Genomic DNA, 23,084 nt, shown 5'->3' with positions numbered 1-23,084 from the left:
CTTTCTTTTAATATCTTAAAGTGATACTGCTAATGCAGATTCCAGACTGACATGTGGGAGTTTTTGTTTGCTTGGACCTGACATTGATACTAACAGAGACTTGCAAGTCCGGGAAAAAGCTCCCAGATAACATTTTTTCACAGAAATAAGAACCTTCTCTGTGTTCCTTACAACATGAAAGTTTAATTCTGCCTCCAGGAACATTATGATATGAAAGTAACCACATTTAAAAACAAAACAAAACAAAAACCAACAAAAAACCCAGAACCACAGAGGAAAAAAAAGAGATTGCAGCAGCTAATTTTATAAGGTTGCTAATGAGGAGAGAGTTCTGATTCTGCAGTCCCATGTTTGAACCATTACAGTCAGCATAAAGCAGGGCATTTCCTACCATTCAGTTTGACTTCAGAGAAACAGATCATGGTGGTTAAAACTTGAGACTTTCCTTCGTGGCTATTGCAGAGCGGAAACGCTTGTGCTTACAGATGTACAGACCAGGGCACGTGGAGGGCGGGAGCTACACGGAGTGCTGGTCCCTGGTCAGGTCAGTATTGAATGTACAGCAGGGCACAGGTTGCACTCTGCCTTTGGAACTCTCCTTATTTGTATGATTTGGATATTACACAGTGGTGGAAATGCAGCTTTTTTGGCTTGGCCTGTAAAAAGAAAAAAGTCTGTTTGGCCTTGTTCATGGAATTTGGCAGACTCACCTGGGAGGCGGCGAGGGCAAGAGATTGTCTTTTGACTTTTTACTGTTGGAGCTAATGCTGTGGATACTGCAGGGTATTACTGTAATGCACCGAGCGAGAATACACTGTGAGTATGCATTCTTCATGTCAGCACTGACAGAGGCCAGCTGGAGAGGTTTAGAGCAGGGCTGGATTAGATCTTACTACAGCGCAGGTCTCTTCTATATTGGCTAGTTTCATCTCCAATCCCTTTTTGTCTGACTGGCATCAGGGAGCGCTTACACACATTCTGCCGTTTCAGTCCAGCCTTTTTTATCATTCCTCCCCCCCCAGTCCCCCCATTTTTCTCCCCCTTTACTGTCACAAATGTCCACAAGGAGTCGGCCATGAAATCTGTGCTGATGCGCCTGATCCTGGAGGGAATTTTTCTGCTCGCAGGTAACGAGATCTATACAGTAACTGCAGTGTGTCCTGAATGTTTGCGTGCCTGCCCGGGGCAGGGAGCTGGTTGTGCGATTAGTGGGAGCTGGAGGCATGAGAAGGAACAAGAATCGACTAGAAAGGAAGAATGTTTTTATTTTGAAGAGACCTAAAGTTTTGTTCTGGAAACGTCAGTGCAAGGAATGTCCTTGTTGCCACAAACTGAGCGCGGAGCTGTCGGCGGGCTCCCAGTGCCTCCTGGCTTGGCTCCGCCGTCAACCCGGGGTGTTCCAGGGCATGGGTCTTGGCTCCTGGGTGGGGGAACTGTATAAACATGCGGCTCTCCCCCTGTTACTTCGGTGAAACGGTAGTTTTGCTTTTTACAGATGTTTTTTGTAATTTTCCTTTTCCCTTTAATGGTTTAAAACTCCTTTATTGAGAAGTAGGTTTTGTTTTAACTCGGAGGACAAGCCCTTTGCTGGGCTGTGCACTTCTCCTCCCCCACCGCCTCCTCGAGTAGTAGTGCACGGTGGGAGAGAGGTCACAGCAGCGTGTTGCCATGGGAATGGCAGTAATTGTGCAAATATAATTGTGTCGGGTCTGTTCGTTGCGGCTAATTCTTTCTTCCCCCCTCTCTCTCTCCCCCCCCCCCCCCCCCCCCTCCTTTTTTCTTTTGATAATAATAATACAAACCCTAATTAGGATGCACCGGGAAAGGTTGCTAGGAATTCAGCTGTTTTACAGAGGGCAAGCCGCTTTGGGCTGGGAAGTCTCACTGAACTTGCAAGTTTCAAAATTGGGCCCATGAATAAACCTCGTCCTTCCAAGTTTTTTTTTTGTATGACAGCTAAATTAGAATATCTCTCTTTATACGTTCTTATTATTTTAACATATTACGTGTCTGCTCAAGTATATAATTCTTACACTGTAGACAGTGAATCTTTGTTTATTAATAGTAGTCAGTAAATGATTACCTCATTCAGGGAATGGCGAGCTATATGGATTTTAAAAAGAGTTGTACCTATCAAACAAGACTGTTCTCACCTCATCAGTAATGTTTTAGAATCTATTGAACAGATTTGTATTTGAAAATACTGCAGGCTGTTAAAGCCCAGCATCTTCTGAGTGTTTTTTCCTGACCTGAGCCCTGTGGGCTGTTAGCTTGGGGCTGCTTGAACACTGCTGAGTTAACTGGAATGTTACTTGTCTCTGGACAGCAGCCTTTTAAATAACACTTCTCCGATTTTCAGATAACAAGTTCCACTGGTTTGCTTTTGTTAGTCTTTAACTAGATAAGAAACTCATTAAACATTTTGAAGTCTCCTAATGATGTAAAGAGTTAGGTTGCCAACATTGCTTTTACTATTGGTTTAATAATAGTAAACATTTGAGCTAAGAAAGTTAGAGGGAACAGAGTAGACTACTTAAGAGTAACTTGTTTTTATCAAATGGAGTTGTTCCTCCCTTTTATTATTATTTTTTTTAATATACCTGAAAGGGAGTGCCGAAGCCTCTCTTAAAGAAACATACTACTTTTGAACTACTTCTTAATATTGACTTTCCTGTGGTTTTGTAAAGACATAACTGTCCACGTCTTGGGAAAGATTGGATAATGGACATCCAGGAAATGACCTGTACTTCTGGATATTGTAATGGCCTACAGCAACAATTTATTTTTTCTGAAGTAGGGAGAAGTTCCTTTATTTTGCTGGCATCGCCTTCTTAATTTACAGTCTATCATCTGCAGCCAAACCCTAAAATTACAGACCCCTCTGCTGTGCTGAAATTAGCATCTAGGAAGCAATATGCAACAGATACCTTCTTTTCCCTTGTTTTGGTGTGACTAAAGAGTTTGACAACCTGGAGATGTTCACAGCTGACAAAAATCATTGGTGATAATGGAGGAGAGAGGGCAAGACAGCTGGCTGATGAAGGGTATGGTCACTGTAAGTCATGTAAGGAGGTAACTACTGTTCAGCAGGGGGTGACATTGGCTTCCAGGAAAAAATGTTAGCCAGATTTTTAGAACTCTTGCACAGTCTCCTCTGTGACCAGTTTGTTTTAAAAACTGCTACATTCAAATCTGGCCCTGCACTGGCTTTTAGGCAAGCAAGAATACATTAGGTGTTGGTTTAGAGGACCTTTCCTCCTGCTCGAGCCCTGTGAAGGCTGGCTGTTTGCTGGCAGAAACAATGACAGCAATAAAGATGATGCTTGTGCGTTAGGTTCCTCTGGGAAGAGCTGCTCTCCTTTCTGCTGCTGAACATTTCCTTTGCCTGTTTGTAAGCTGTGAGGTTGGACAGCAGTGTGTAAAGACCTGAAGTGTCAGCTTATTCTTTTCACCCTTTTCAAACAAATGTAAAAAAATCAAACCAGCTGCATCCCACGGGAAAGCTTGGTGTTTAATTAGCCACCAGCCTGGGGTTGTGCACTCACCGTAGGGACTAATTTGCCACCTGGTGTGAAGCATTCACCCCACAGGTGTCGGCTGGGAGGCTGGGAAGCAGCCTAGGCAGGTGTTCCTGCTGCTCCATGGAGAGAGTGCACTGGCCGGAGGAGATGTGGTCAGGCTAGGAATGTGATGGGGGGGGGGGAAAACGGGGCTTTCGACCCTGCCTCCCAGCCTTCTCAGAAGTGCAAAAATTCACAGCTCTCTGCTTTTGTTATCCAAACCGGTGTTATCTTCTCCTTATCGCCCCGGTAAATACCAACAGCTCCGATCTGAAACTAGAGGCTTTGGGACTATACCAAACCTATCTTTCTGACACCATTCAACAGCTTCTCCTCTTAAATCTGACTGCAAACTTCCCCCTACAGTTTTGGGAGCCCTCCAATCCACTGATAACTTGGAAAAGCTGTTCCACGTAGTTCTACTGCTCTACTGATTTTTCTTAATTCCAGCTGAAGTATTCCCATCTTCTCCCAGGCTGGGCTTCTCAGACCGAGAGATGTCCATTACACTTTATTTATTCCAACACATTTCCTTCAAGTGTGGCCATAAATTTGTGCTGAAATATTAATTTTATCCTGGCATTCTTGCTGCTTCCTTTTTACAGGTAAGATCACACCCCAAGTTCTCTGTTCTAAGCGAGCCAGACATTAACAGCTGGAAAAAAAAGGCTGTGCTGAGGTAGTATTAGCAGCTCTGACTCTTCAAGGCAGAGGTTATTGGCCAAATTCAGTGCTTTTCCACAGGCACTACAGAGAGGAGTTCTAGTTTATGTCCATAGAGAGCTATGTCCTAGAGGAATCAGAGGTAATGTTGCCTACAGGACAGCTCTAGCATAGCTGGCAATTGCAGTTACCAGAGCCTTCCATTTCTCTTCCAGTGCTTCTCAGAGCTCCATACGTGTTATGTCCCTACACTGACACAAACCGACATTTTGGAGCTGGAAGCTGGTGCTGAATCCCCGCCTATCTGCAGAGATAGCACTGGTAACAGCAGCTAAAAACTGGGTCTGAAAGAAGTAAGGCGACTTGGTTAGGCAGCAGGGTACTAGACATTTGTGCAGGGCTGCCTGTGAGGCATTGCTGGGGCGGGAGGAGGGACAAACCAGCAATACATATGCTCAAGAAGCCTGTATCTTTGCTAAGTTTGGGGGGTGGCGGTGGTGTGGTGTTTTTTTTTCTTTCTTTAAATCACACGTCAAGTCCAGCTCCAGTGCTCCTAATGCCCCATCTCCCCTCATCTCTTTCCCTCAGGCAACTCTCTAATCTCTTTGACATGCACATTCTGTCTCATGGCTTTTTTTTATAAATGTCTTTTGTGTTTTGATTCCCCTCCTTTGTGTGCAAATTCCTTCTTTTTCTTTCTGCTGTCCTCGTTGTGCTTGCTAGCTAGATTCGGCGTGTAATGCTATTAGATTGGGATAATCCATGCTTGGTTTATCTGTGTGACTGTCTCTGAAGATTAGTGGAAACCAGTGTTATGGGCTAGATAAAGTGAACTGGTTCAGAAGGGCTCTTCTGTCAGTCTGGAGATGCTCAGGAAAATGACAGCAGATTTTCATTAACCAGATTTGAGTGTAATGTCTTGTAATTTACTTGAGCGCGGTTGGGGTGCGTGTGCCTCGAGGAGACAGCTGAACGGCCATGCAGTACTTTTTACCCAGTTCACTTCTGCGGGACTGGACAGAACTGAAATCAACTTAGTGCAAGTATGGCAAAATGCCTGTGGAGCATGTTTTGGTTTGATAATGAATTGAGTTTTGTGAGTGTTTTACAACTGGAGGGCCATCTGGGAATTTGGATTTTCTTAACTGAGGCTTTCTAGTAACTTCCCATTTTAATGCTGTCTGCAACGATGGTGCCTGGAACATGCTCCCGTCAGATCTATAGACTTAATTTGAGTTTCGGTGTAGTAAATCTGTTATTAAAAAAGCATAAAATCCTTGTCTGTGCTGGTTTGTCCCTTTAATATCCTCTGCATGTTGATGACCTGTGGTGCTTGAGGTGGTCTGGAAGAGAGAGTGGTCTGTTGGGTGATGTAGGCAGACTGGCTGAGGCTCTTTGTAGAGCACCACCTTTGCAGCATCTGGGAGGACAGCACAGAAGGATGTTTTTCTTGCCCTTATACCAGTGGTGGGCCACTCTAGCGAGCGTGGGACTTCATGCTAGCAGGTCTTGGTCTTTTGGTGGTTTCCTGAAGAGAATGGCTTAGCGAGTGGCAGTGCTGGGGAGCGGGCGGTCTGTGCCTGGCAGCCTTTCTCTGGGGAAGGGAGTGACAGTCCCCTGCAGTGAGATCCCATTTCTAAATCTCTTTCGCAGGTGTGGAATGTGCGGTTAACATCAATGAGTGTGAGGAGGGTCCCTGCAAGAATGGAGCTGTCTGTGAGGATGGCATTGCTGACTATACCTGCCACTGTGCCCCTAGCCAGGATGGCATTGTATGGGGAGGGAAGAACTGCTCTGTCAAGCTCACTGGGTGCCAGACGCACGACTGCCAAAATGAGGCCTTGTGCATCCCAACCTACCAAGCTGAGAGCCACGGCCACCTGTGCCAGTGCCAGCCTGGTTTCTATGATGCCACATGCTCAACACCAACAACGTTTTCCTTTGCTTCCAGAGGGTATCTCCTCATTGAGCTGCCCATGAACAATCAGAGCAGGAGGGACGTAGCAGGAGATCAGCTTGCCAACGTGTCCCTCCGGTTCCGAACTACCTTGCCCAGCGCTATCCTTTTTTACCGAGGCCATGAAGCTGAATACTTGTTCCTGGAGCTCTTTGACGGCATTCTGCATGCGGGACTGAAGAGGGAGGATGTGGGGTACCCACTGCTCCTGGAGGGGCTGAGAGTTGATGATGGCCGGTGGCATAAAGTTGAAGTTGTTCTGCACAGCACGCTGCAGCTAAAGCTCTGGCATGACTCTTGCGGTGCAGGTGTCTGCCTGCAGAGCTCCCCTGTCCCAGATGGCGCTGCTCTGGTCCCGCATGCCTTCCTGAACATGTATGTTGGAGGTGCTGAGGATCCAATGGCCAACAACACGCAGAGCCAGCAAGGCTTTGTCGGCTGCGTGGAAGACTTGCAGGTAGATGCTGAAGCTGTGCTCCCGGTGGATCTGCCTGTGGGCGAGTCCTCCCCAGTGAAGCAGGGCTGTGACCGGACAGAGTGGTGCCTCTCCCAGCCCTGCTTGCACGGAGGGCTGTGTGTGGACCTCTGGGCAACCTTCAGGTGTGACTGTTCTAGGCCTTATGGAGGCCCAGCTTGCTCATATGGTAAGTGCCACATGATTTACATCTGGCAGTTCCTCTGTCGATCAGTGCTTCAAAGATACTGCATAAGCATTGATGCTAGCTCTGGAAGCAGTACTTTCTACTAGACCAGTGAGAAAACTAAAGCAAAACCCTTTGTGAATAAAATTCTCATTGATCCCTTTTCTGTCACTTGCGCCTGCAGGAATGATTGTCAGGTTTGTGGTTATTCCTTGTTGAGCCAGAGGCTCTGACTTCACCTTTGTATCAGATCTATGTGAATGCAGGAGGGCAGGGAAGTTGTTCTACTGTGAAAAGTTGATCTTGAACTTCTGAGTTGGGGATGAATAGGAATGTATTGCTTTATAGATAAAACACGAAGTATTAAGGGGAAGCTCTTTGACAATTTTGAGTTAAAATCATATATATTTGCATTTTTTTTTGTTCCTGCAAGGCTTATATTAATATTGTTCCAGGTTTTTGTTTCACTCCTGAGCCCTAAACATGGCAAGTACAAAGTTATTCTGCTGTTACCAAATTTATGAATTTTAAAAGCAACTTTGTAGCTTAAAAGTCCTTGAGTAAATCTGCTAGGCCTGTATTTCCCTCTTCTGCTACTTGGGTGCTTGAATTCACATCCTCCAGAGAAAGCAAGGGCACATTCACCTACTTCTTAACTTCACAGACCTGTGTGGGGAGAGAGCATAATTACCGTGATGCATGTTGAAGATGTTGGGAAGAACGATCTTGCCCCATTCATAAGGAGCTGCAGCTTCGAATATCCCTGTGCCAGCTGCGTTCCCCTTGTCATTGAGCTGATGTGCACTTCTTTTCTCTTCCAGAGCGCCCAGCAGCAACATTTGGCCTAGAGAATTCCACCAGCTTTGCCTCTTTCACCCTTTCTGATAGCCTTGGTGCAAACTTCAACATCTCCTTTTTCATTCGTAGTCGGAAACCTAACGGTTTGCTATTGCAAATCAGCAACAAAACTGACCCCTGCCTCACTATATACTTGAAGAACGGCAAGCTGAAGATAGAGATGTTATCGACAGATACTGTGACATTCCCAGAAAATTTAGTTGATGGGAGAAGACATTTGGTAGCTCTGTCTTTCCAAGGAGGAATTGTTGGTGCTCACCAATCAGATGCATATGTGGAGCTAGGACAGCTCGTAGCAAGACCTCTTCTAGCTGGTTATGAAGTGTATATTGGTGGACACCCTAACCCAGACAGCAGTGATGCGTGGGGAGGCTATTTTAAAGGCTGTTTGCAAGACATCCAACTGAACAGCCACCAAATAGAGTTTTTTCAGGTTGAGAACTACAGTCTGCCACAGGAACTCAATAGTTCTCAAAGTGGTAATCTTGTGAATGGTTGCATCTCTGATAACACCTGCAAGGTATGATGTCTCTCGTTTGTCTATACATACGTGTAGTTGTTTATTATAGTTCTGTGATTACAGAAAAATTTGACTGTTGCTGATATCAGGAAGACGAGAAGTGTTTGGTTTGTGGTTGTTTTTCTCAAGTATTGAAGGACGTGTGGTCCCGTATGCTTCTGTGTCACTTGGTGTACTAGATACAATTTAAGCACCAAGTTTTCTTTAGCTGCCTGGTATTTTTTGTAGTTGTTTGAACTTGGGCAGTCCGGCTCTTGTGCTGCCCACCTCCATTTGCTGAGCCCACATGGATGTTCCAGGCTCCAGCCTCTCACCAGTAACCTTTCCACCTCCTCCCTTCCTCCTGTTTTAGTTGCACAGCAACCTCTTCCCCCAGGCATTTGTGGCTTCAGCAACAGCAGTTCAAGGAACTGTCTCCATGGTGCCCTTAGATCAGAAGTTTTCTCTCCTTTATGCCACCTGTGGAGATGGAGAGGCCATATTCCCTAATTTTGCCCTTCTTGCTCATGGTGCTGTAAGGTATTGTCTCTGGTATTAGGTGTGTCCTTCTAGCGACAGAACTTGGTGAGGTTTTCAGGAGCATTGCAGCTTGTTTCATCTGTTTCTTGCTTTTGCTTTTGTGCTGTGTTCTTTTCCAGATTGGTGGGGCTCTGCCTGGGGAGTTTCTATTCATCAGCAGGGTTGATCACACAGGATAGGCAGGGTGTCAGGAATTTATCCGGCAGAGACCTTTGTGCTTCTTTTGCTGCTATTGAGTCACTGTTTTAATTAACCTTCTTGCTTGATTCAGGCGCTGCTGGTACTAATCTTTGTTGTTGCATTTCCTTCTACCACATTCTCTTAGATTCAAAGTTGAATTACACTGCTCCTAAATTCCGCCGTTCTATTTTTCAGTCTGAACCATGTCAGAATGGTGGCAGATGCATTGTCACTTGGAATGATTTCCATTGCAGCTGTCCAGCAAATTTCACTGGGAAATTTTGTGAAGAGAGAGTCTGGTGTGCAAGTGACCCATGTCCTGAAGCTACCACCTGTATAGATGTCCTGGCAGGATATGTGTGTAAGTATTGTTCTCACAATTGTTGGTAAAATATTGTTCTCTCATGTTGGTAAAATCCCTGCTGTTCACTGTCTATGATCAGTATTCCCAGTTTGTACTGTTGCGATAAATGCAAACATGCCGCAGAAAGGAAATGGAATGATGCCCAGGCACACACTTTTGAGGGCAGCGTGTACTTTAGGGGTTTACCACCAGGTTGTGACAGAGCAAAGATGGTACTCAAAGGTGTTTTCTTCACAGATAGTTGCTTTGACTTGATAAGGGGATCAGGGCAGAACTATCTACTTCTGTGGAGTGGTTGCCTACCTTATCATTGCAGCACAAGGCCTATGCTGCTCTCTCGGTGTTCAGCCATTTCTAGAGTGTCGGGTTATTTCACCAAGTAGGACCCAATTAAGTATTGCAGATGTGTCTCGGTTTTCTCCTAAGACAGAACCATGGAGAATGAAGGAAACTAGTTAGTTAATGATGCCCTGATGCGGAGCGAGTGTTGTCTCATGGGTAGAAAGTGTCCTGGAACTCAGGATGTTGGGGTGTTCCCGGCTCTGTCACTGGCCACCTCAGCAGCTTTGGATGTATTACTTTCCTGTTTTATTTCCTGATGTATTATGTTCTAGTTTTTCTAGCAGTAAAAGGGGAATAGTTGTATTTTTGTGCAGTGCTGTGCGACTAATGAGTAGAAATTGCTACGCAGGAGCTTGATATTATTATTAGAGGTGCAGTTGTAAACAGGAAGAGCTTTAAGGATGCCAGCAGGTAGGCTTGTAATCCTACTCACACTAAGCTTACATGATTCTTAAGGGAGGGAACGTGCCAGGAGTCTGCCTGTCTCAAACATGACACCAACTGTCTTTCAAATCCCTTATGTTCTACCCCTTTATTTATAGGTCTGGCTAATGCAACATTTAATAGTTATGCTGCTATTGAATTTACCACCAATACGTCAGTGACTCGAACTCTGAGCAGCCTCCGTGTGGATTTCAGAACCAGGGATGAAGATGCTATTTTGCTGCGGGCTGTGGAAGAAGTGGATTCCCTCCAGATAGCTATCAAGAACTCCTCCCTGCTCGTGGACATCAGGAGTGGGAACAGCATCGAAGGTGTCAGCTTTCTGAGCCAGAAGTCCGTCACGGATGGTGCCTGGCATACCATCTCTGTGTCTATGGAAGAGCCATCTGCACTTTCTTCCAGGTGGCTGGTTCGTTTGGATGGGTCTGTTAATACAACTCTGCAGGGAAGTGCTGGGAACCTGGACTTCCTGAAGAACAATGCAGTAATTGTTCTAGCTGAAAATTTCACTGGCTGCCTGGGACAAGTGAAGATAGGGGGGATCTACCTGCCGTTCGCTGCCCATCTCGCGTACCCCCAGCCGGAACAGTTCCAGCAGTCCAGCAGAAGGACCATCCAGCTGGGCTGCACTGGGGCTGATGTTTGCGCTTCTAGCCCTTGCCTCAATGCTGGCACCTGCCAGGACTTGTTCAATTCCTTCAGCTGTGCCTGCAGTGCTGGCTGGGCAGGGCTGCTGTGTGAGTCTAACGTTGATGACTGCCAGTCAAACCCGTGTGTTCATGGGGACTGTGTTGATGCAGTAGCAGATTTTCAGTGTGAATGCTTCCGGGGGTACATTGGGAAGAAGTGTGACATCAATGTTGATGACTGTGTGCGGCACCAGTGCCTGAATGGAGCTACCTGCATTGATGGCGTTTATGGCTACTCCTGCAAGTGCCCGCCTCAGTATTCTGGACCTCGCTGCGAGTAAGTGTCTTGGTTGGTTTGATGCAGGGGTCAGAGGAGCCCCCACATGAACCGAACTTTTACTTTGGGATACTTCAGGACGCTTTTTCATTGCAAGTATCTGGTAGGTAAAACACCTAAATTCTGCTGTGAACTGGAAGGTGCTGTCTGGATCCAAATCCTCACTGAAAGGTGCTCAACCTCATGCAGATAAGGATCCTTTCTTTTTGTGTGGGTTATCCCTATGCTACATCTCAGAGCCATTTAAAATGCAAGTGCTGTAGCTGCTTGTCACTTCCTTCTTGCATTCCCCAAGAAATCCACCTTTTCCAGGATTTGACTCCCCTCTGGCGTTCTCCTGTATTGAATTAAACAAAACAAAACCAGATCAAACCAATAATACCCTGCGGGCCTGCTTATGAAATGCAAGGAGCCTCCAAGCCCCCAGAGGATGGAGCCAGCTTATTCTGAAGTTTCAGGTGCACTGAATGTCCTGGAGTGATGGATATGGTCCCAGTGAGGACGGGTCCTGTGCAGAGCGCAGAAGAGGGACAATCTAATCTCTGCTGAGAATGCTGTTTTGGATAAAACTTTCGACACTGGGTTTATTGAGATTTGTAATCCTGTAGCAGGAGTTCCTAACTGTGCTTATTTTTGCTACTAGTGATACACGGCCAACTTTCAAGCACTACTCAGCCTGCCTGTAAGCAGAGAGCTACCAGTGCTAATGAAGGTGCCCATTGCTACTACCTCTGCAAAAAAAGCCTTACCCTGCCAAATGCTTTCCTACAATATTAGATAAAAATACATGTGCACTCCTAGATTAATTAAGAACACTCCTTCAGCAAGGGCTTGGTTGTATTTTGTGGCATTGGTCCTAAGTCTAAGGGCATTGTTTCTGCGTATCGGTTAAAACAATGTCCCTTTGAGTATTCTGCTCCTTATCAAATACATACTGGGGGAGGAAAGTTTCTTTACCCGTCACCATACTGCCTGTGCTGCTTAGCAGTGCACACTTCATGATCCTTCCATGGAGCCCACTTAAAATTTGGTGAGAAATTGATATGGAGTCAGGAGGAGGGCTGGGTGTTTTTTGATAAGGTCTACTTCTATAGCGTTTGTATTAGTCTGGAAAAAATCCAGTATGTTTTAGTCACAAAGGTATGTCTTATATTGGTAAAGGAAGTAGGAATCGGCTTGTTATTTAACCTTGCATCTACTTGTACCTGTTAAAATATTGAACACCGAGATAAATACTTACATGGCTGAGCTTCAGTTTTCTAATCTACCCAGGCCGAAGTTTCTGTTGTTCTTTTGTCATTCTGGTGTAGAGTTACCTAGTACTTGTGTTACCCTTCTGGTGGCCTGGCTGTGCTGCAGTTTGGTATTCCAGACGTGTCCTGTCTCTGTTTATATTTTTATCAGCAAGGCTAGGCACCTGTGTGAGTATAGTCCTAGTACTGATATACGGCTCCTGCATGTTCTCAGGGCATGCCCAAAGTAATACCATCACATTATGGATGATTTCTGAGACTATTCCCTTCTCCACCTGTGCCAAACCCCTTCCTAGAAATACCAATGACTGTGCTTATGACCTTGCCAGCTCAACACCACTGTTTTAAGGGCTGTTGTCTCTTGCTTTTCACAGATGGCCATTCCCACCTGAGCAATGTGGCAAGAACTTCACCTGTCTGAACGGTGGCAAGTGCATCAGCGAGAGCTGGGGAGCCAACTGCACTTGCAAGCCAGGCTTCACTGGAAGGAAGTAAGTGCTGTTTTTCTGGTGCTTGCAAAGGAGCTAGTGCGCTTGTTCTTGCATCAGCGGGGTAGCTGAGCAGGTTGAAATGCTTCATCCTCTTATATGTCCTTTTGCCACTGAAACAACTGCTCCAAAACTGTAACCTAGCTGTTACTTGTAGAAGAGGCAGGCTTGATGTGATCCTGCTGACAATACCAATTTCTGCAGTGTGAACAGCTTCCGAGTTCCTTGTGCCTCATGAATGTTCATTAACTGTGCTAGAGACCCGCACTGGCTTCGGTCACACAGAAATGGCAAAAGGAGGATTGGTATGGATGGGTAAAAATTTCATGTTGTTGGACCCTGGAAAGCACTTGAAAAAGATGTGACAGGAACTTCTCAAATAAATGAGGGTTTCGTAGACTGTATGATTTTACATTCTATGGCACAAAAACAGATGTGGGAAATTTCATTTAATTCTAATACACTTTTCCTCTCCAGTTGTCAAATTAATATAAATGAGTGTGATCCGAACCCTTGCCAGAATGGAGGTACATGTCAAGACTCTGAGAACAAATACGAGTGTGTGTGCAGTGCCAGCTACACGGGAGAGCGCTGCGACGTTAACGTAAGCACTTCCCTTTGCTCGTGGAAGCTCCTGTCTATTCTGCCAAACTTGAGCTGTGAGGAGCAGCAAAAGTGGGCTTAGCGCAGTCCTTGGGTTCCGTGGGTGTTGGTGAGGCTGCCTGCGTGTTGCACAGTCCCCTGCATGTCCTGGCGAAAGCACGCTGCTAAGCACAGTTAGGAAATCGGTGGGTACTAAAGAAACCTGTAGCGGGAAATTGTATTTTTCTGTGTGGTGCTGTTGCACGCCAGTCTCCAGCGTATGAGCAATGGCAGCAAATACTTCTCAGTATCTGCATGGGCTGCCATATGGTTTCCAGGGCTGTCTAACTTTCCATAGATTTATGACTCCTTGGACAGTAAAATCAAACTACTGCAGCTGGACCTGTTAAAAGGAGATACTACTTATATCTCCCCACCCAATTTCCCAGAGAACGGAATTTCAGCTGGCATTTTATCTTGGATTAGCATTGCAAAGCACCAAAGATCTCTCCAAAGATCGTCTGGGTAGAAATGGATGGGTTTGGAGGAGGGCAGTCACATGAAGTCTGGCTAAAAGTGATTCAGGTACAAGTAGAGTAGCAGCATCCTTTACCTGCTGAGTCTGCTTCTGCCCTGCTGGGCCTGGCAGGTGGGCAGTCTCAGCGATGCTTTTCCTTTTCTGCATAAGGCAAGCACTGCTGTTTGAGGCTGGAATCCTGCCTGTGTGGAAGTCGTTACATCATACACTTGCTTTTTCTCTGTAAAGCTGTTGCACGGACAGGTAGCTTGTCTGGTAACCTGGGAATGTACTAACCCACACTGCATGGAAACGGCTGTGTGCCAAGGTGGGGTTTGCTGCTGTTGCTGTTACTAAAGGTTCTGTCATGCATGTGCCATGAGGTCACCCCTGACAATTCCCGTTTGCATGCATAGACTCCTTCAGGCATCTCTGTCTCCTCTGTCCCAGGACACTTCGTGTAGATTCCTTGTATGCACTGTCATCATCCCTGTTACTTTCTGCAGAACCATCTGTCTTTTCCCTCTTCAAAGGCCAGGGCCTGTGATGTGGGGCAGGGAGGAGGACAGGGGATGGCTGTTGGCTCCGCTAGCTGTTAACAATAGCTGTGGAAGCGGAGGGATGGTAGCTGCACTCTCTTTCTCCCTCCCACCAGCAGCAGCAACTAAAGAGCAGGCCGGAGGGTGGACTGCAAAAAAACTCCTGTAGCCTTGGTACCGTGTGACTAATCTGCATGCTGTGCAAAATCAGAACTAACCCCAGCACATCGCTTGAGTCTTGGCAGGCTTAGAGAGTCAACTTAAACTTCAGTCAATGGCAGAAGGACTTCCAGGTACTCTGGGAATATTCCTCCTGCGCTCTAATGCTTTGTGACATTAGCACAGACTGTGCAGCATCCAAAAGTTGTAAATAATCAAGCTTGAATTCTTTTATTTTATCTGTAAGGTGGCAGATACTATTTTTAGCCATAAGAAATATTTCTTATTTTTAGGCTTACTGTAATTTCAAAGCTTTCTTTAAATGAAAAAAATTCTACAGTTTTTTTAGTTCTTTGTTGTTGTGTTCTGTACCATCCTTAATTCCACCAGAATCTAAAGAATACTCATTCGGCTACATTTCTGTCTTCTCAGTACTTGGGCCTTTTATCATCTCCATCTCCATCTCCCATCCACATACTGACCTTTCTAACATCCTCCCCCTTCCTGCTGCAAGTTGTCTTCAAGTCTGTTTCAGAGCATTTTTATACAATGTGGACACTAAAGTATGTGCCTTTGTAATTTAAAAGTTTTGAGCTACAAATTCAATGGATCTAGCTTTTGCCATTCACTATTTAAATTATTTTAAATCATTTGCCCTAGGATTTCCTAATGTTCCTGCAAGGTGTGTCAGTCCTGGGTTTGTATCCTAGTCTTTCCTAGACTGGTTAACTGTTAAACCTGAAACTTGCTACATCTCCCTGTCCCAGAATCTTCAAGGAAGTGTTGAATCCCAAGGCTGCATATAATCTTGTTGTGATGGATAGTTTAATAGCTAAATAAATTCTCTACCTTGCCATCAGAGGCATTGTTGAACTTTTTTTTAGTATCATTTCCCTGCTCAAGGAAATTTTCTGGTGTTACTGAAAATTCGTATTACTCCATTAAATTTATAGGTGGGTTGTTTTTTTTTTTTCAACATGGGTTAGATCTTTCCTAGCGACACCTACGTGTTTTGGTCTGATATTGGTAAGGAGGCCCCTTAAAAGATTTCCACTGTGGATGCTGAATACACTGGCATTTAAATCTTCAGGGGCTATCCTGGTGTGAAAAACCGTAAGCAGAGGGGAGAATACGGAGTGTGTGGTATTATTTGGACAGTTTTTCCTCACCTAATACCTGCAGTGTTGCTCAGGCTCTTACTTACTGCTGTTCTAACTGTAACAAACAGCTGTGCATTGTCTTCACTAGCAAGGGACAGCTTTCCTTGTAGCAAGTTTGTAGCTCTGGGACTGGTCCCGTAAATTGTCTGCACTCAGTTTTGCCGTCTCCACGCCGGTTAGCTGCCCAGCTCAGTAAATCCTTTGTTTTCTTCCTTGTGGTAATTCTGTCCATGCGTGAATTATTGTAATGGCATTAACTGTTCCATCGGTAAATCTCTGTTTATAACTCTGCCCTCTTGAGATCAGCTTCACCAAAGCTGCCAGTTAAAGAGTGTCATTGAGTGTCACTTGTTTTGAATTGGAAAAAAATAATTCAGAATGTGTTACTGTCTGTTCTTTGTATTAAACCCAGTCCATTTTATAAAATAAATTTGAATGTGTTTTGCGGAGAGATTAAAGAGAGAACATGAGCATTCTCTGTGCAGGTGCCCTCAAGCCCTGTACTTGTTGTCCTTTTCCATTCAGGTGCAGATCTTCTGCCTGTTCATTTTTTTTTTTTTTTTTGGCTTTTCTAAAAAACTTTTTCCCTCTAATCTCTGACCATTTGGGTTCTTCAGATTAAGTTATTGTAACCACTGGAGTTTCATTGTTTCTTCATTAATTTCTTTTACAGAAAGGGACTCCAGGTGCTCTCTTCCCCTCCCCACTAATTGAAGTAGCTGTCCCTGTAGCCTGTGGTTCTTTACTGCTGCTCAGTATTGGGCTCATATTCATGATTCTCACTGCAAGGAAGAGGCGCCAATCAGAGGGAACCTACAGTCCGAGTCAGCAAGAAGTGGCAGGAGCTCGGCTGGAGATGGACAGTGTCCTAAAGGTGCCACCTGAAGAGCGGTTAATATAGGTGCTGCCATGACAAGGAGATGCACCTGCAAGGTCTGCTTTGACCTTGATCTTTTTCCAGCACTTGCAGCCACAGATCCACCCTATCTCAGTTTCCTTAAGGCATGGTAATGAAGACATGGACCTAGAAGTACAAGGCAGACTGTGTATGCAATAGCTGTTCCAGCTGGTTTCAGTTAATTGAGTCAATTGCACAGCGCTGGCTCAAAGTGAGCCTCCTTACTCCCCTCTCTCCTGCCCCACAGACCCCCCGTGCCCTCCCCTCTGCAGGAGCTGCTGGGGTGCGCCTGCTTGGAAGTTGCCCTTGCTCCGTTCCACCTTTCAGGCAGCAATGGCATAGCAAAATCTGCGTTAAAAAGGCAGGGCTAAATGAGGCACTAATTTACAGATTGAGACCTATATATACCTTTAAGGAGCATTGTACAGAGGGTATTTATGATTGGTTTGTATATACTGTTCTGTTTTTGTCAATAATTGCAAACCATTCAAAGCGTTTGCAGCTCAGGTGTGAGGTTTTCACAAGCAGTCCTCAACAGCAACAGCAGCTGTGAACTCCTGCCCTGTGCCAGCCAGGGCGTTATGGGGGATTGTCAGGAATTACTGAAATCATTGTACCGATCCATGTTTTATGAAGTGATCTCTGTTAGACATTCCCACGGGTACCGCGCAGCAGAGGTGCAGTTGGAACTTTGCGGGGGTGGGGGCCAGTGCTGGAGCTGGCAGCAGTGCCTGTTGCCAGATGCTGCACTTGAAGCTTACGTGGGGCAGGAGAGGCCACCGGGCTGCTCCTGCCTTCCCTGGGCTCTTTTGTGACATGGGGTGGGGGGTGGGGGGATGACGGTGAAAGGGGGGAAGCTCCTGTCCAGTGCTGCCGTTGGCTCAGTGCAGCTTCGGGGAGGCGGGATGAGGGATGTGAAATGCAGCACTGTCTGCGCAGAAGCTCTGAGTAACACCCTGTTCTACCACAGCAGCCAGTGTGGGCGCATCTTAGCAACTCCTCCGTTGTGGGAGCAGTCGGGGCTGCAGGGGCTGCCCTACTCCTTGCAGTTGTTGCAGCCACGGTGATTGTCATGAAGAGGAGGAGAGCAACTCAGGGAACATACAGCCCAAGCCGTCAAGAAAAAGATGGGGCTCGAGTGGAAATGTGGAATGTAATCAAGATGCCACCAACGGAGCGGCTGATCTAAGACCTGGGGTCACACAACAGGTGCTGTGTCATCCGTTAACAGTCACGGAGCTGCTGCGGTGTCTCCGTCTTAGGTGTCAAGTTGTGTTTCTGTAGGACAGGTCTGTGCTGCTTTCAGCTACTTCCTAGGCCACGGGCAGTGCCTGCTGTTACTGGGCAGGAAGATTCAGCTGCTTGAACGAGCTCGGTTATTGCAGCTTATCCCATAAACGATTTGTGTAAAACCGGTCTGCTGGGGGGGGCAGTAAAGTCTGGGAGGGAAAACCAGAAGTTCTGGGGGGGGCAGTGGAGGAGGGGCAGCAAGCAGTGGCAGGAGCGGTGGGGTACCCAGAACCACTGGCAGAACATGGGGCTGTGTGTCACCAGCCAACAGGGTGCGGCCACCTGCGCGCTGCCCAGCCTCGCCGCTTCTGCCTCCCTCTCTGTCACGCGGGGGCTCGCAGCCCTTGTAACTCACTGCCATGCAGTCACTGCAAATAAGCGAGGCAGGTCTAATTAATAGAAATTAAACCACTGTATTGAGAAATAATGTGAAGGTTTCAAAAAAATACGTGCCTGTGCCTCCTCTGCAAAGCTGATGGGTCACTGATGGGCGGTATCTCCTGGAGCTGCTGCTGCCTGTCCAAAACTAGGCCAGAGTCAGCATCACATACCAGAAAACAAGTACTACCGTGCTACAGTAGACACGTCTACTTAGTCTTTTCCTAAGACTAGACTAAACCATAACAATATTTTAAGTGCCTTTCTCAGGCTGAGTTGCCAGTTACAGTATTCACCTTCTTGAAGGGAGGATGTTTGTATTAGAAGAACTGATTGCTTTGCTTTGATTGGACTTTGCAGCCAGGTTGAGGTTGGGCTGGATGTTTCCCCCATCTGTTCACAGCTGTAGTATCTGCCACCCACACAAAGCAGGTGCCTCAAGGTCAGGAGTTGGCACGAAGCAGCAGGACCACAGAGCAGGCCTGAGTAAGAGACAGTGTTTGAACATCAAGTAGTACTTGTTTGTGCGAGGAGGGGAGAGGGGGGTGTTTCACTACCCGTACCTCTCGGGACAGACAGGTTTGGGCTTGTCAAGAAAAAAGAGCGGAATTTAGTGAATACAGTGACCTTTACCACAAAACCCGGGTTTGTGTTGTAGTGAGACACAGCGTTCACTTTCCGCATTGCCCTAAACAGGACATGTGTTGTGTGGCTTTACTTCTCCTTTGCTACTGTTTTAGCTGCCGAGTATGCTGCTGCTTCTTTAGCATAATGTGGCAGAGCCTGTGGACAGAAATGCAGCAGAGCAGGCCAAATAGTCTAAGATCATTAGCATTTCAGAATAATTACTGCAACTATCACCGAGAAATATTTTAGAAAACACTGTCTACTTTGTAATCGCCAAAGTACTACTAATAAGCAGAGTGTGAATCCCCCCACCACAGCCAATCACCACTGGAAAAAAAACGCTGTTTGGTTTTACTTTTGGGTATTTTTTTTTTTTTACTGCAGCTGTAAATGTTTCAGTAGTTCTAAGCAAAGGGAAGAGTACAAAGCTACTGATCAGGTCTGTCCGCATAAGAACAGGTGTTCTGCATGCTAAAAGGAAGAATGACAATTTTGGAAAATAGAAAAAGACCAAACCATTGGGAGACAAGAAAATGAATATTTTGTGCATAAGATCATTTCCCCTCTAATATTGAGGAGAAGTTGACAGTGGCGATCCCACGCTGGCTGTAGTTTGTTGGAGACAGTACTGATGAAGTAAAGAAATGACCTAACTTCGGTGAGCGTGCAGTCGCTTTTATTTATTTATTAGAAATAACACTGCTGTTACTTTCCATATGAATTATTTGCTTTGGGTACTTCCCAGATGCTCTTTAGGGAGGTCTAATACAGTGCCAGGCCAGAGCCAGGCCCGCTGCCAGCCACCTTGCTGCAGTGGAACAGTGAAGCTGCACCCCGCAGGAGAACGGGGAGCGCCATTCTGCTCGGCGGTGGAGGTGCGACAGGAGAACAAATGGTGCAGGCAGCGCGTGTCGGGACAGCAGGGCTGGCAGGGCAGGCTGCAAGTGCTGAGCGGTTACGGAGGAACAAACCTTCACCCTTGGTCTGATTCTCCTCCGCCTTAAGGGACGGGCTGGCTCTTGGAGAGAAAGGGCGCAGACCCCAGGTAGCAGCAGCGGGCTGGGCCAGACACCCGGGGCAGAGCCCCTCGTGTCCTGCTGCAGCCCCTGCGTGGCCTTGACCTAAAGGCAAAGGTAGGGGTGTTCTTCACCCCACAGAGACCCGTAATAGTCCTACAGCTTTCTGGCGTTTCACAAAACACGGACCTGATTAACCACCAGGTCCCTGCCAGGAGGGGCGTGTACGTGAACTTCTAGTTCCACTCCACTTTTTGTGTTTAAATTGTAGAAAAATGAAGGCAGCAACAGGATCTAAATGAACAAATATTACTCCAGCCTGTATTATTTTGAGAAGAAAACCAGACTTGTGTCATAAGAGCTGTTACTGAGCTACTGAAATATCCTGAAAGGCAACAAGAAGCTACAAAACCCACAACAGTGCGGACATCTACAAACCAGCAAAGCGCACGCAGAGCGCTTGTCTGCATCCCCTGCTACTCCCTGCAGTCAGCGCAAAAGCTCCTGCTCCGTCGCTTTACAGAATTAGCAGAGCAGATGTTTTTATTTCAAGCACCCAAAGCCAGTACTAGAAAAAGTGTTAAAATACTTTGTCAGTGTCTTGAGCATTTCTGCAAGATAATTTATGAAAGGTTGGTTTGTTTTTTTTTCAATAATGAACTTAACTTTCTTTTGATATTTAATTTTTGAATATATTTTTTCACAAAACTGGATTTGCTGTAGGTAATGATCCTGATCCTGATTTCTTTTGTAATTGTAAATTTTGTAATTTGTAAAAAATTAAATTTCCTTCAAATGAAATTTACAATAAAATTTGGTTAAAAATAGACCTAGTTACCTTGACTTGTGACTTTTTTTTTTCCAAAGAGTAACTCGATGTCTAGATGGCTGGGTTTGGTCTGTAACACACAGTTTGCACAGTGGCAAACCTCAATGACTCTTTCACAGTTAAAAACTCATTAATTTTCTGATTATTTTTGTTTGTCACACACCAGAGCTCTAAGCACAGGCCTGAACACGGCAGCCCTGCACAGCAGCCAGTAACAATCCGTTGTAGAAACACAGAAGGGGCAGCTGGAACCTGCTGCGTTCTCTGTTGACCTGTGCTGCTACACTTTACCATTCATCCCTCATTTTATGAGCACAAATCAGACTGTGGTCAGAGCCATGAACGATCCCACAGCCGGTGGACACTGTGGCATAAGTCAGGACGGGTTTGAGCAGCAGCAGAAATACTCTTCTGGCGGAAGAGGAGCAGCCTCCAGCAGAAGGGAGGGAGCTGAGCTGCAGGACAAGCTGGAAGCCCCTTCCTGGTGGGAACACTGTCCCATGGACCCAGCGCAGTGCCAGCAGCCCCAGTCAGAGCAGCAGACAGAAAGGAGATTAGAATGTGGGAATCAATGACTTGAACTAAAGGAATTCTAATTGCTGGGAACTGGATGTCCACATACAGTGAAATCAAAGCCTACACGCAGAGACAAGCGCGCCTCCCAGAAGTATGGCCAGCTCCACGTCCCCGCACATCCCCTCCGCTGCCACGCAGGGCCGGGGGCCCACATCACCGGGTGTAACGGTCACTGGGCTGCGGCAGTAACGGCTGCGCTGGAAACAACCCAGTAAGCCTGAAACAGGGATGGGTAAGCAAAGTGCGCGCTGGAGCGTCGGGGCCAAGACTAACAACAGATTCAGTTTACAAAAAAAAACCCAAAAAAGCAAGACAATCAGGTGGTGTCCCTGGGAATGCAATTCCCAAACCTTCTGGGAAAACAAACAACGTTCCCAGCAATAACCTAAGCAAACTTGCCGCAGGGAACGTATACATCACTCGGAGCACAAGGTGAGCTCTGCCTATGTCAGCACCCTTGCTCCATCTTTATACTTTGAGTAACAGAATGGCGAGGTTACAGAGAGCCCCTGCTCTGCAACAGCTTGTAACTCTCGTCGGGGAATTAATTTTACCGTGCTACAAAAGAACCACAAGCTCACTTCTGTTTTGTGATGCCCTTCCGCTGAGCCACTCGAAAATACGGTGCAGGGCTGTCACAGAGCGGTGCGCAGCCACAGTGGTTCCCATGGGCCAGAGTCTGTCTCATGTTGCCACCGCCAGCTTTTACCGTTCCCAAGGACAGGGTGGGACTGCAGCAGCTCTTCTCCTCACTGTTCACTTTTTAATTACCTAAAGCTGTTAACTTCCAACAATTGGTAGCAAAGGAAAAAAAAAAGGAAAAAAAGAAAAAGATTTCCCCAAACTTGGATGTTTTAAGCAGCAGCAACTAACAGGCTTCTTTTTCACTACTGACCAATCTGATCTGCTGATGCTGGAAAAATCACTTTGATCATAAAGCCTGGATGGTAAGTGTGCAAGAAGCAAAACACACACACACAAATAGTACCGCAGGCAGACCACAATAAATCTCTTTGGAAGACAGAGTGTGAAACATTCCCAGCTGACAAAAGGAATGCTCCTGCGCACACTCCTTTCTTCAGGGTGTCATAGAATCGGTGGTTTCCTATGGCTGGTAATGGGACATTAATTTCCCCTGAAATATGCAGTCACTCTAGCCTCCTAACTGGAAAGAAAACTGAGCAGATGTCTATCTGCTTGATTTTTTTCCTATACACATAAAAAAGGGGCAGGGGGGATATCTAAGCAGCACAGACCGTTCATTGAAGGTTAGAAAAAAAATCCCTAGTATGTGCAGAGAAATCTCAAGCCTCATAATTAACACGTGCATGTAAGGTAACGAGAGAAAGGTCTTCAGCAACAAGATTCTTGTGTCTCTCGACAGGTTCCAATTCCAGTGTCTAGAGTGTTTCTAACCTAATGAGTGAGCAAGACACAAAAATGGTTTTACCATCTGTACAGCATCGGATGCATCAGAAACTTTGTTGTTTTTTCTTTTAAATAAAAGTCGTTTCTAATGGAAGAAAGCATCTGTAAATAAGCAAAGCAGTACCACACAAGCAAACAAGTATGGCGTGTAGAGGAAAATGTACAAAGCTGAATATAAAGTCATTGATCAATAATGGCAGAAACACTTATACTTGGTTAGTAAAAACATCAAAAATACTTCTACATCAGAAAAAGAAACGGTTTACATCCAAGCTTGCTCTCCCAGACAAGCACACTTTGTTTACATCTGGTAGTATTAGGAATGAATCA

The 23,084-nt window shown here is 45.9% G+C and overlaps 1 protein-coding gene across 4 annotated transcripts in view; it reads left to right on the top strand.

Annotated features, from left to right (window-relative positions):
- CRB2 (crumbs cell polarity complex component 2) overlaps positions 1–17,676 on the top strand; it is a 72,915-nt gene extending 55,239 nt beyond the window's left edge. For all 4 annotated transcript variants that reach the window (XM_080402461.1, XM_080402460.1, XM_080402462.1 and 1 more), the window contains 7 exons: positions 5,877–6,824; positions 7,643–8,199; positions 9,094–9,259; positions 10,147–11,014; positions 12,642–12,758; positions 13,233–13,359; positions 16,386–17,676. In XM_080402461.1, the coding sequence (XP_080258587.1) occupies positions 5,877–6,824; positions 7,643–8,199; positions 9,094–9,259; positions 10,147–11,014; positions 12,642–12,758; positions 13,233–13,359; positions 16,386–16,613 (3,011 nt within the window). In that variant the 3' untranslated portion in view covers positions 16,614–17,676. The remainder of the gene's footprint in view (positions 1–5,876; positions 6,825–7,642; positions 8,200–9,093; positions 9,260–10,146; positions 11,015–12,641; positions 12,759–13,232; positions 13,360–16,385) is intronic.
- The last annotated feature ends 5,408 nt before the right edge of the window (positions 17,677–23,084 follow it).

Source organism: Falco punctatus (assembly GCF_963210335.1).
Source record: "Falco punctatus genome assembly, chromosome: 9".
NCBI lineage: Eukaryota > Metazoa > Chordata > Aves > Falconiformes > Falconidae > Falco > Falco punctatus.
Note: the sequence above shows the minus strand (reverse complement) of the source record. Positions and strands in the feature narration are given on the sequence as shown.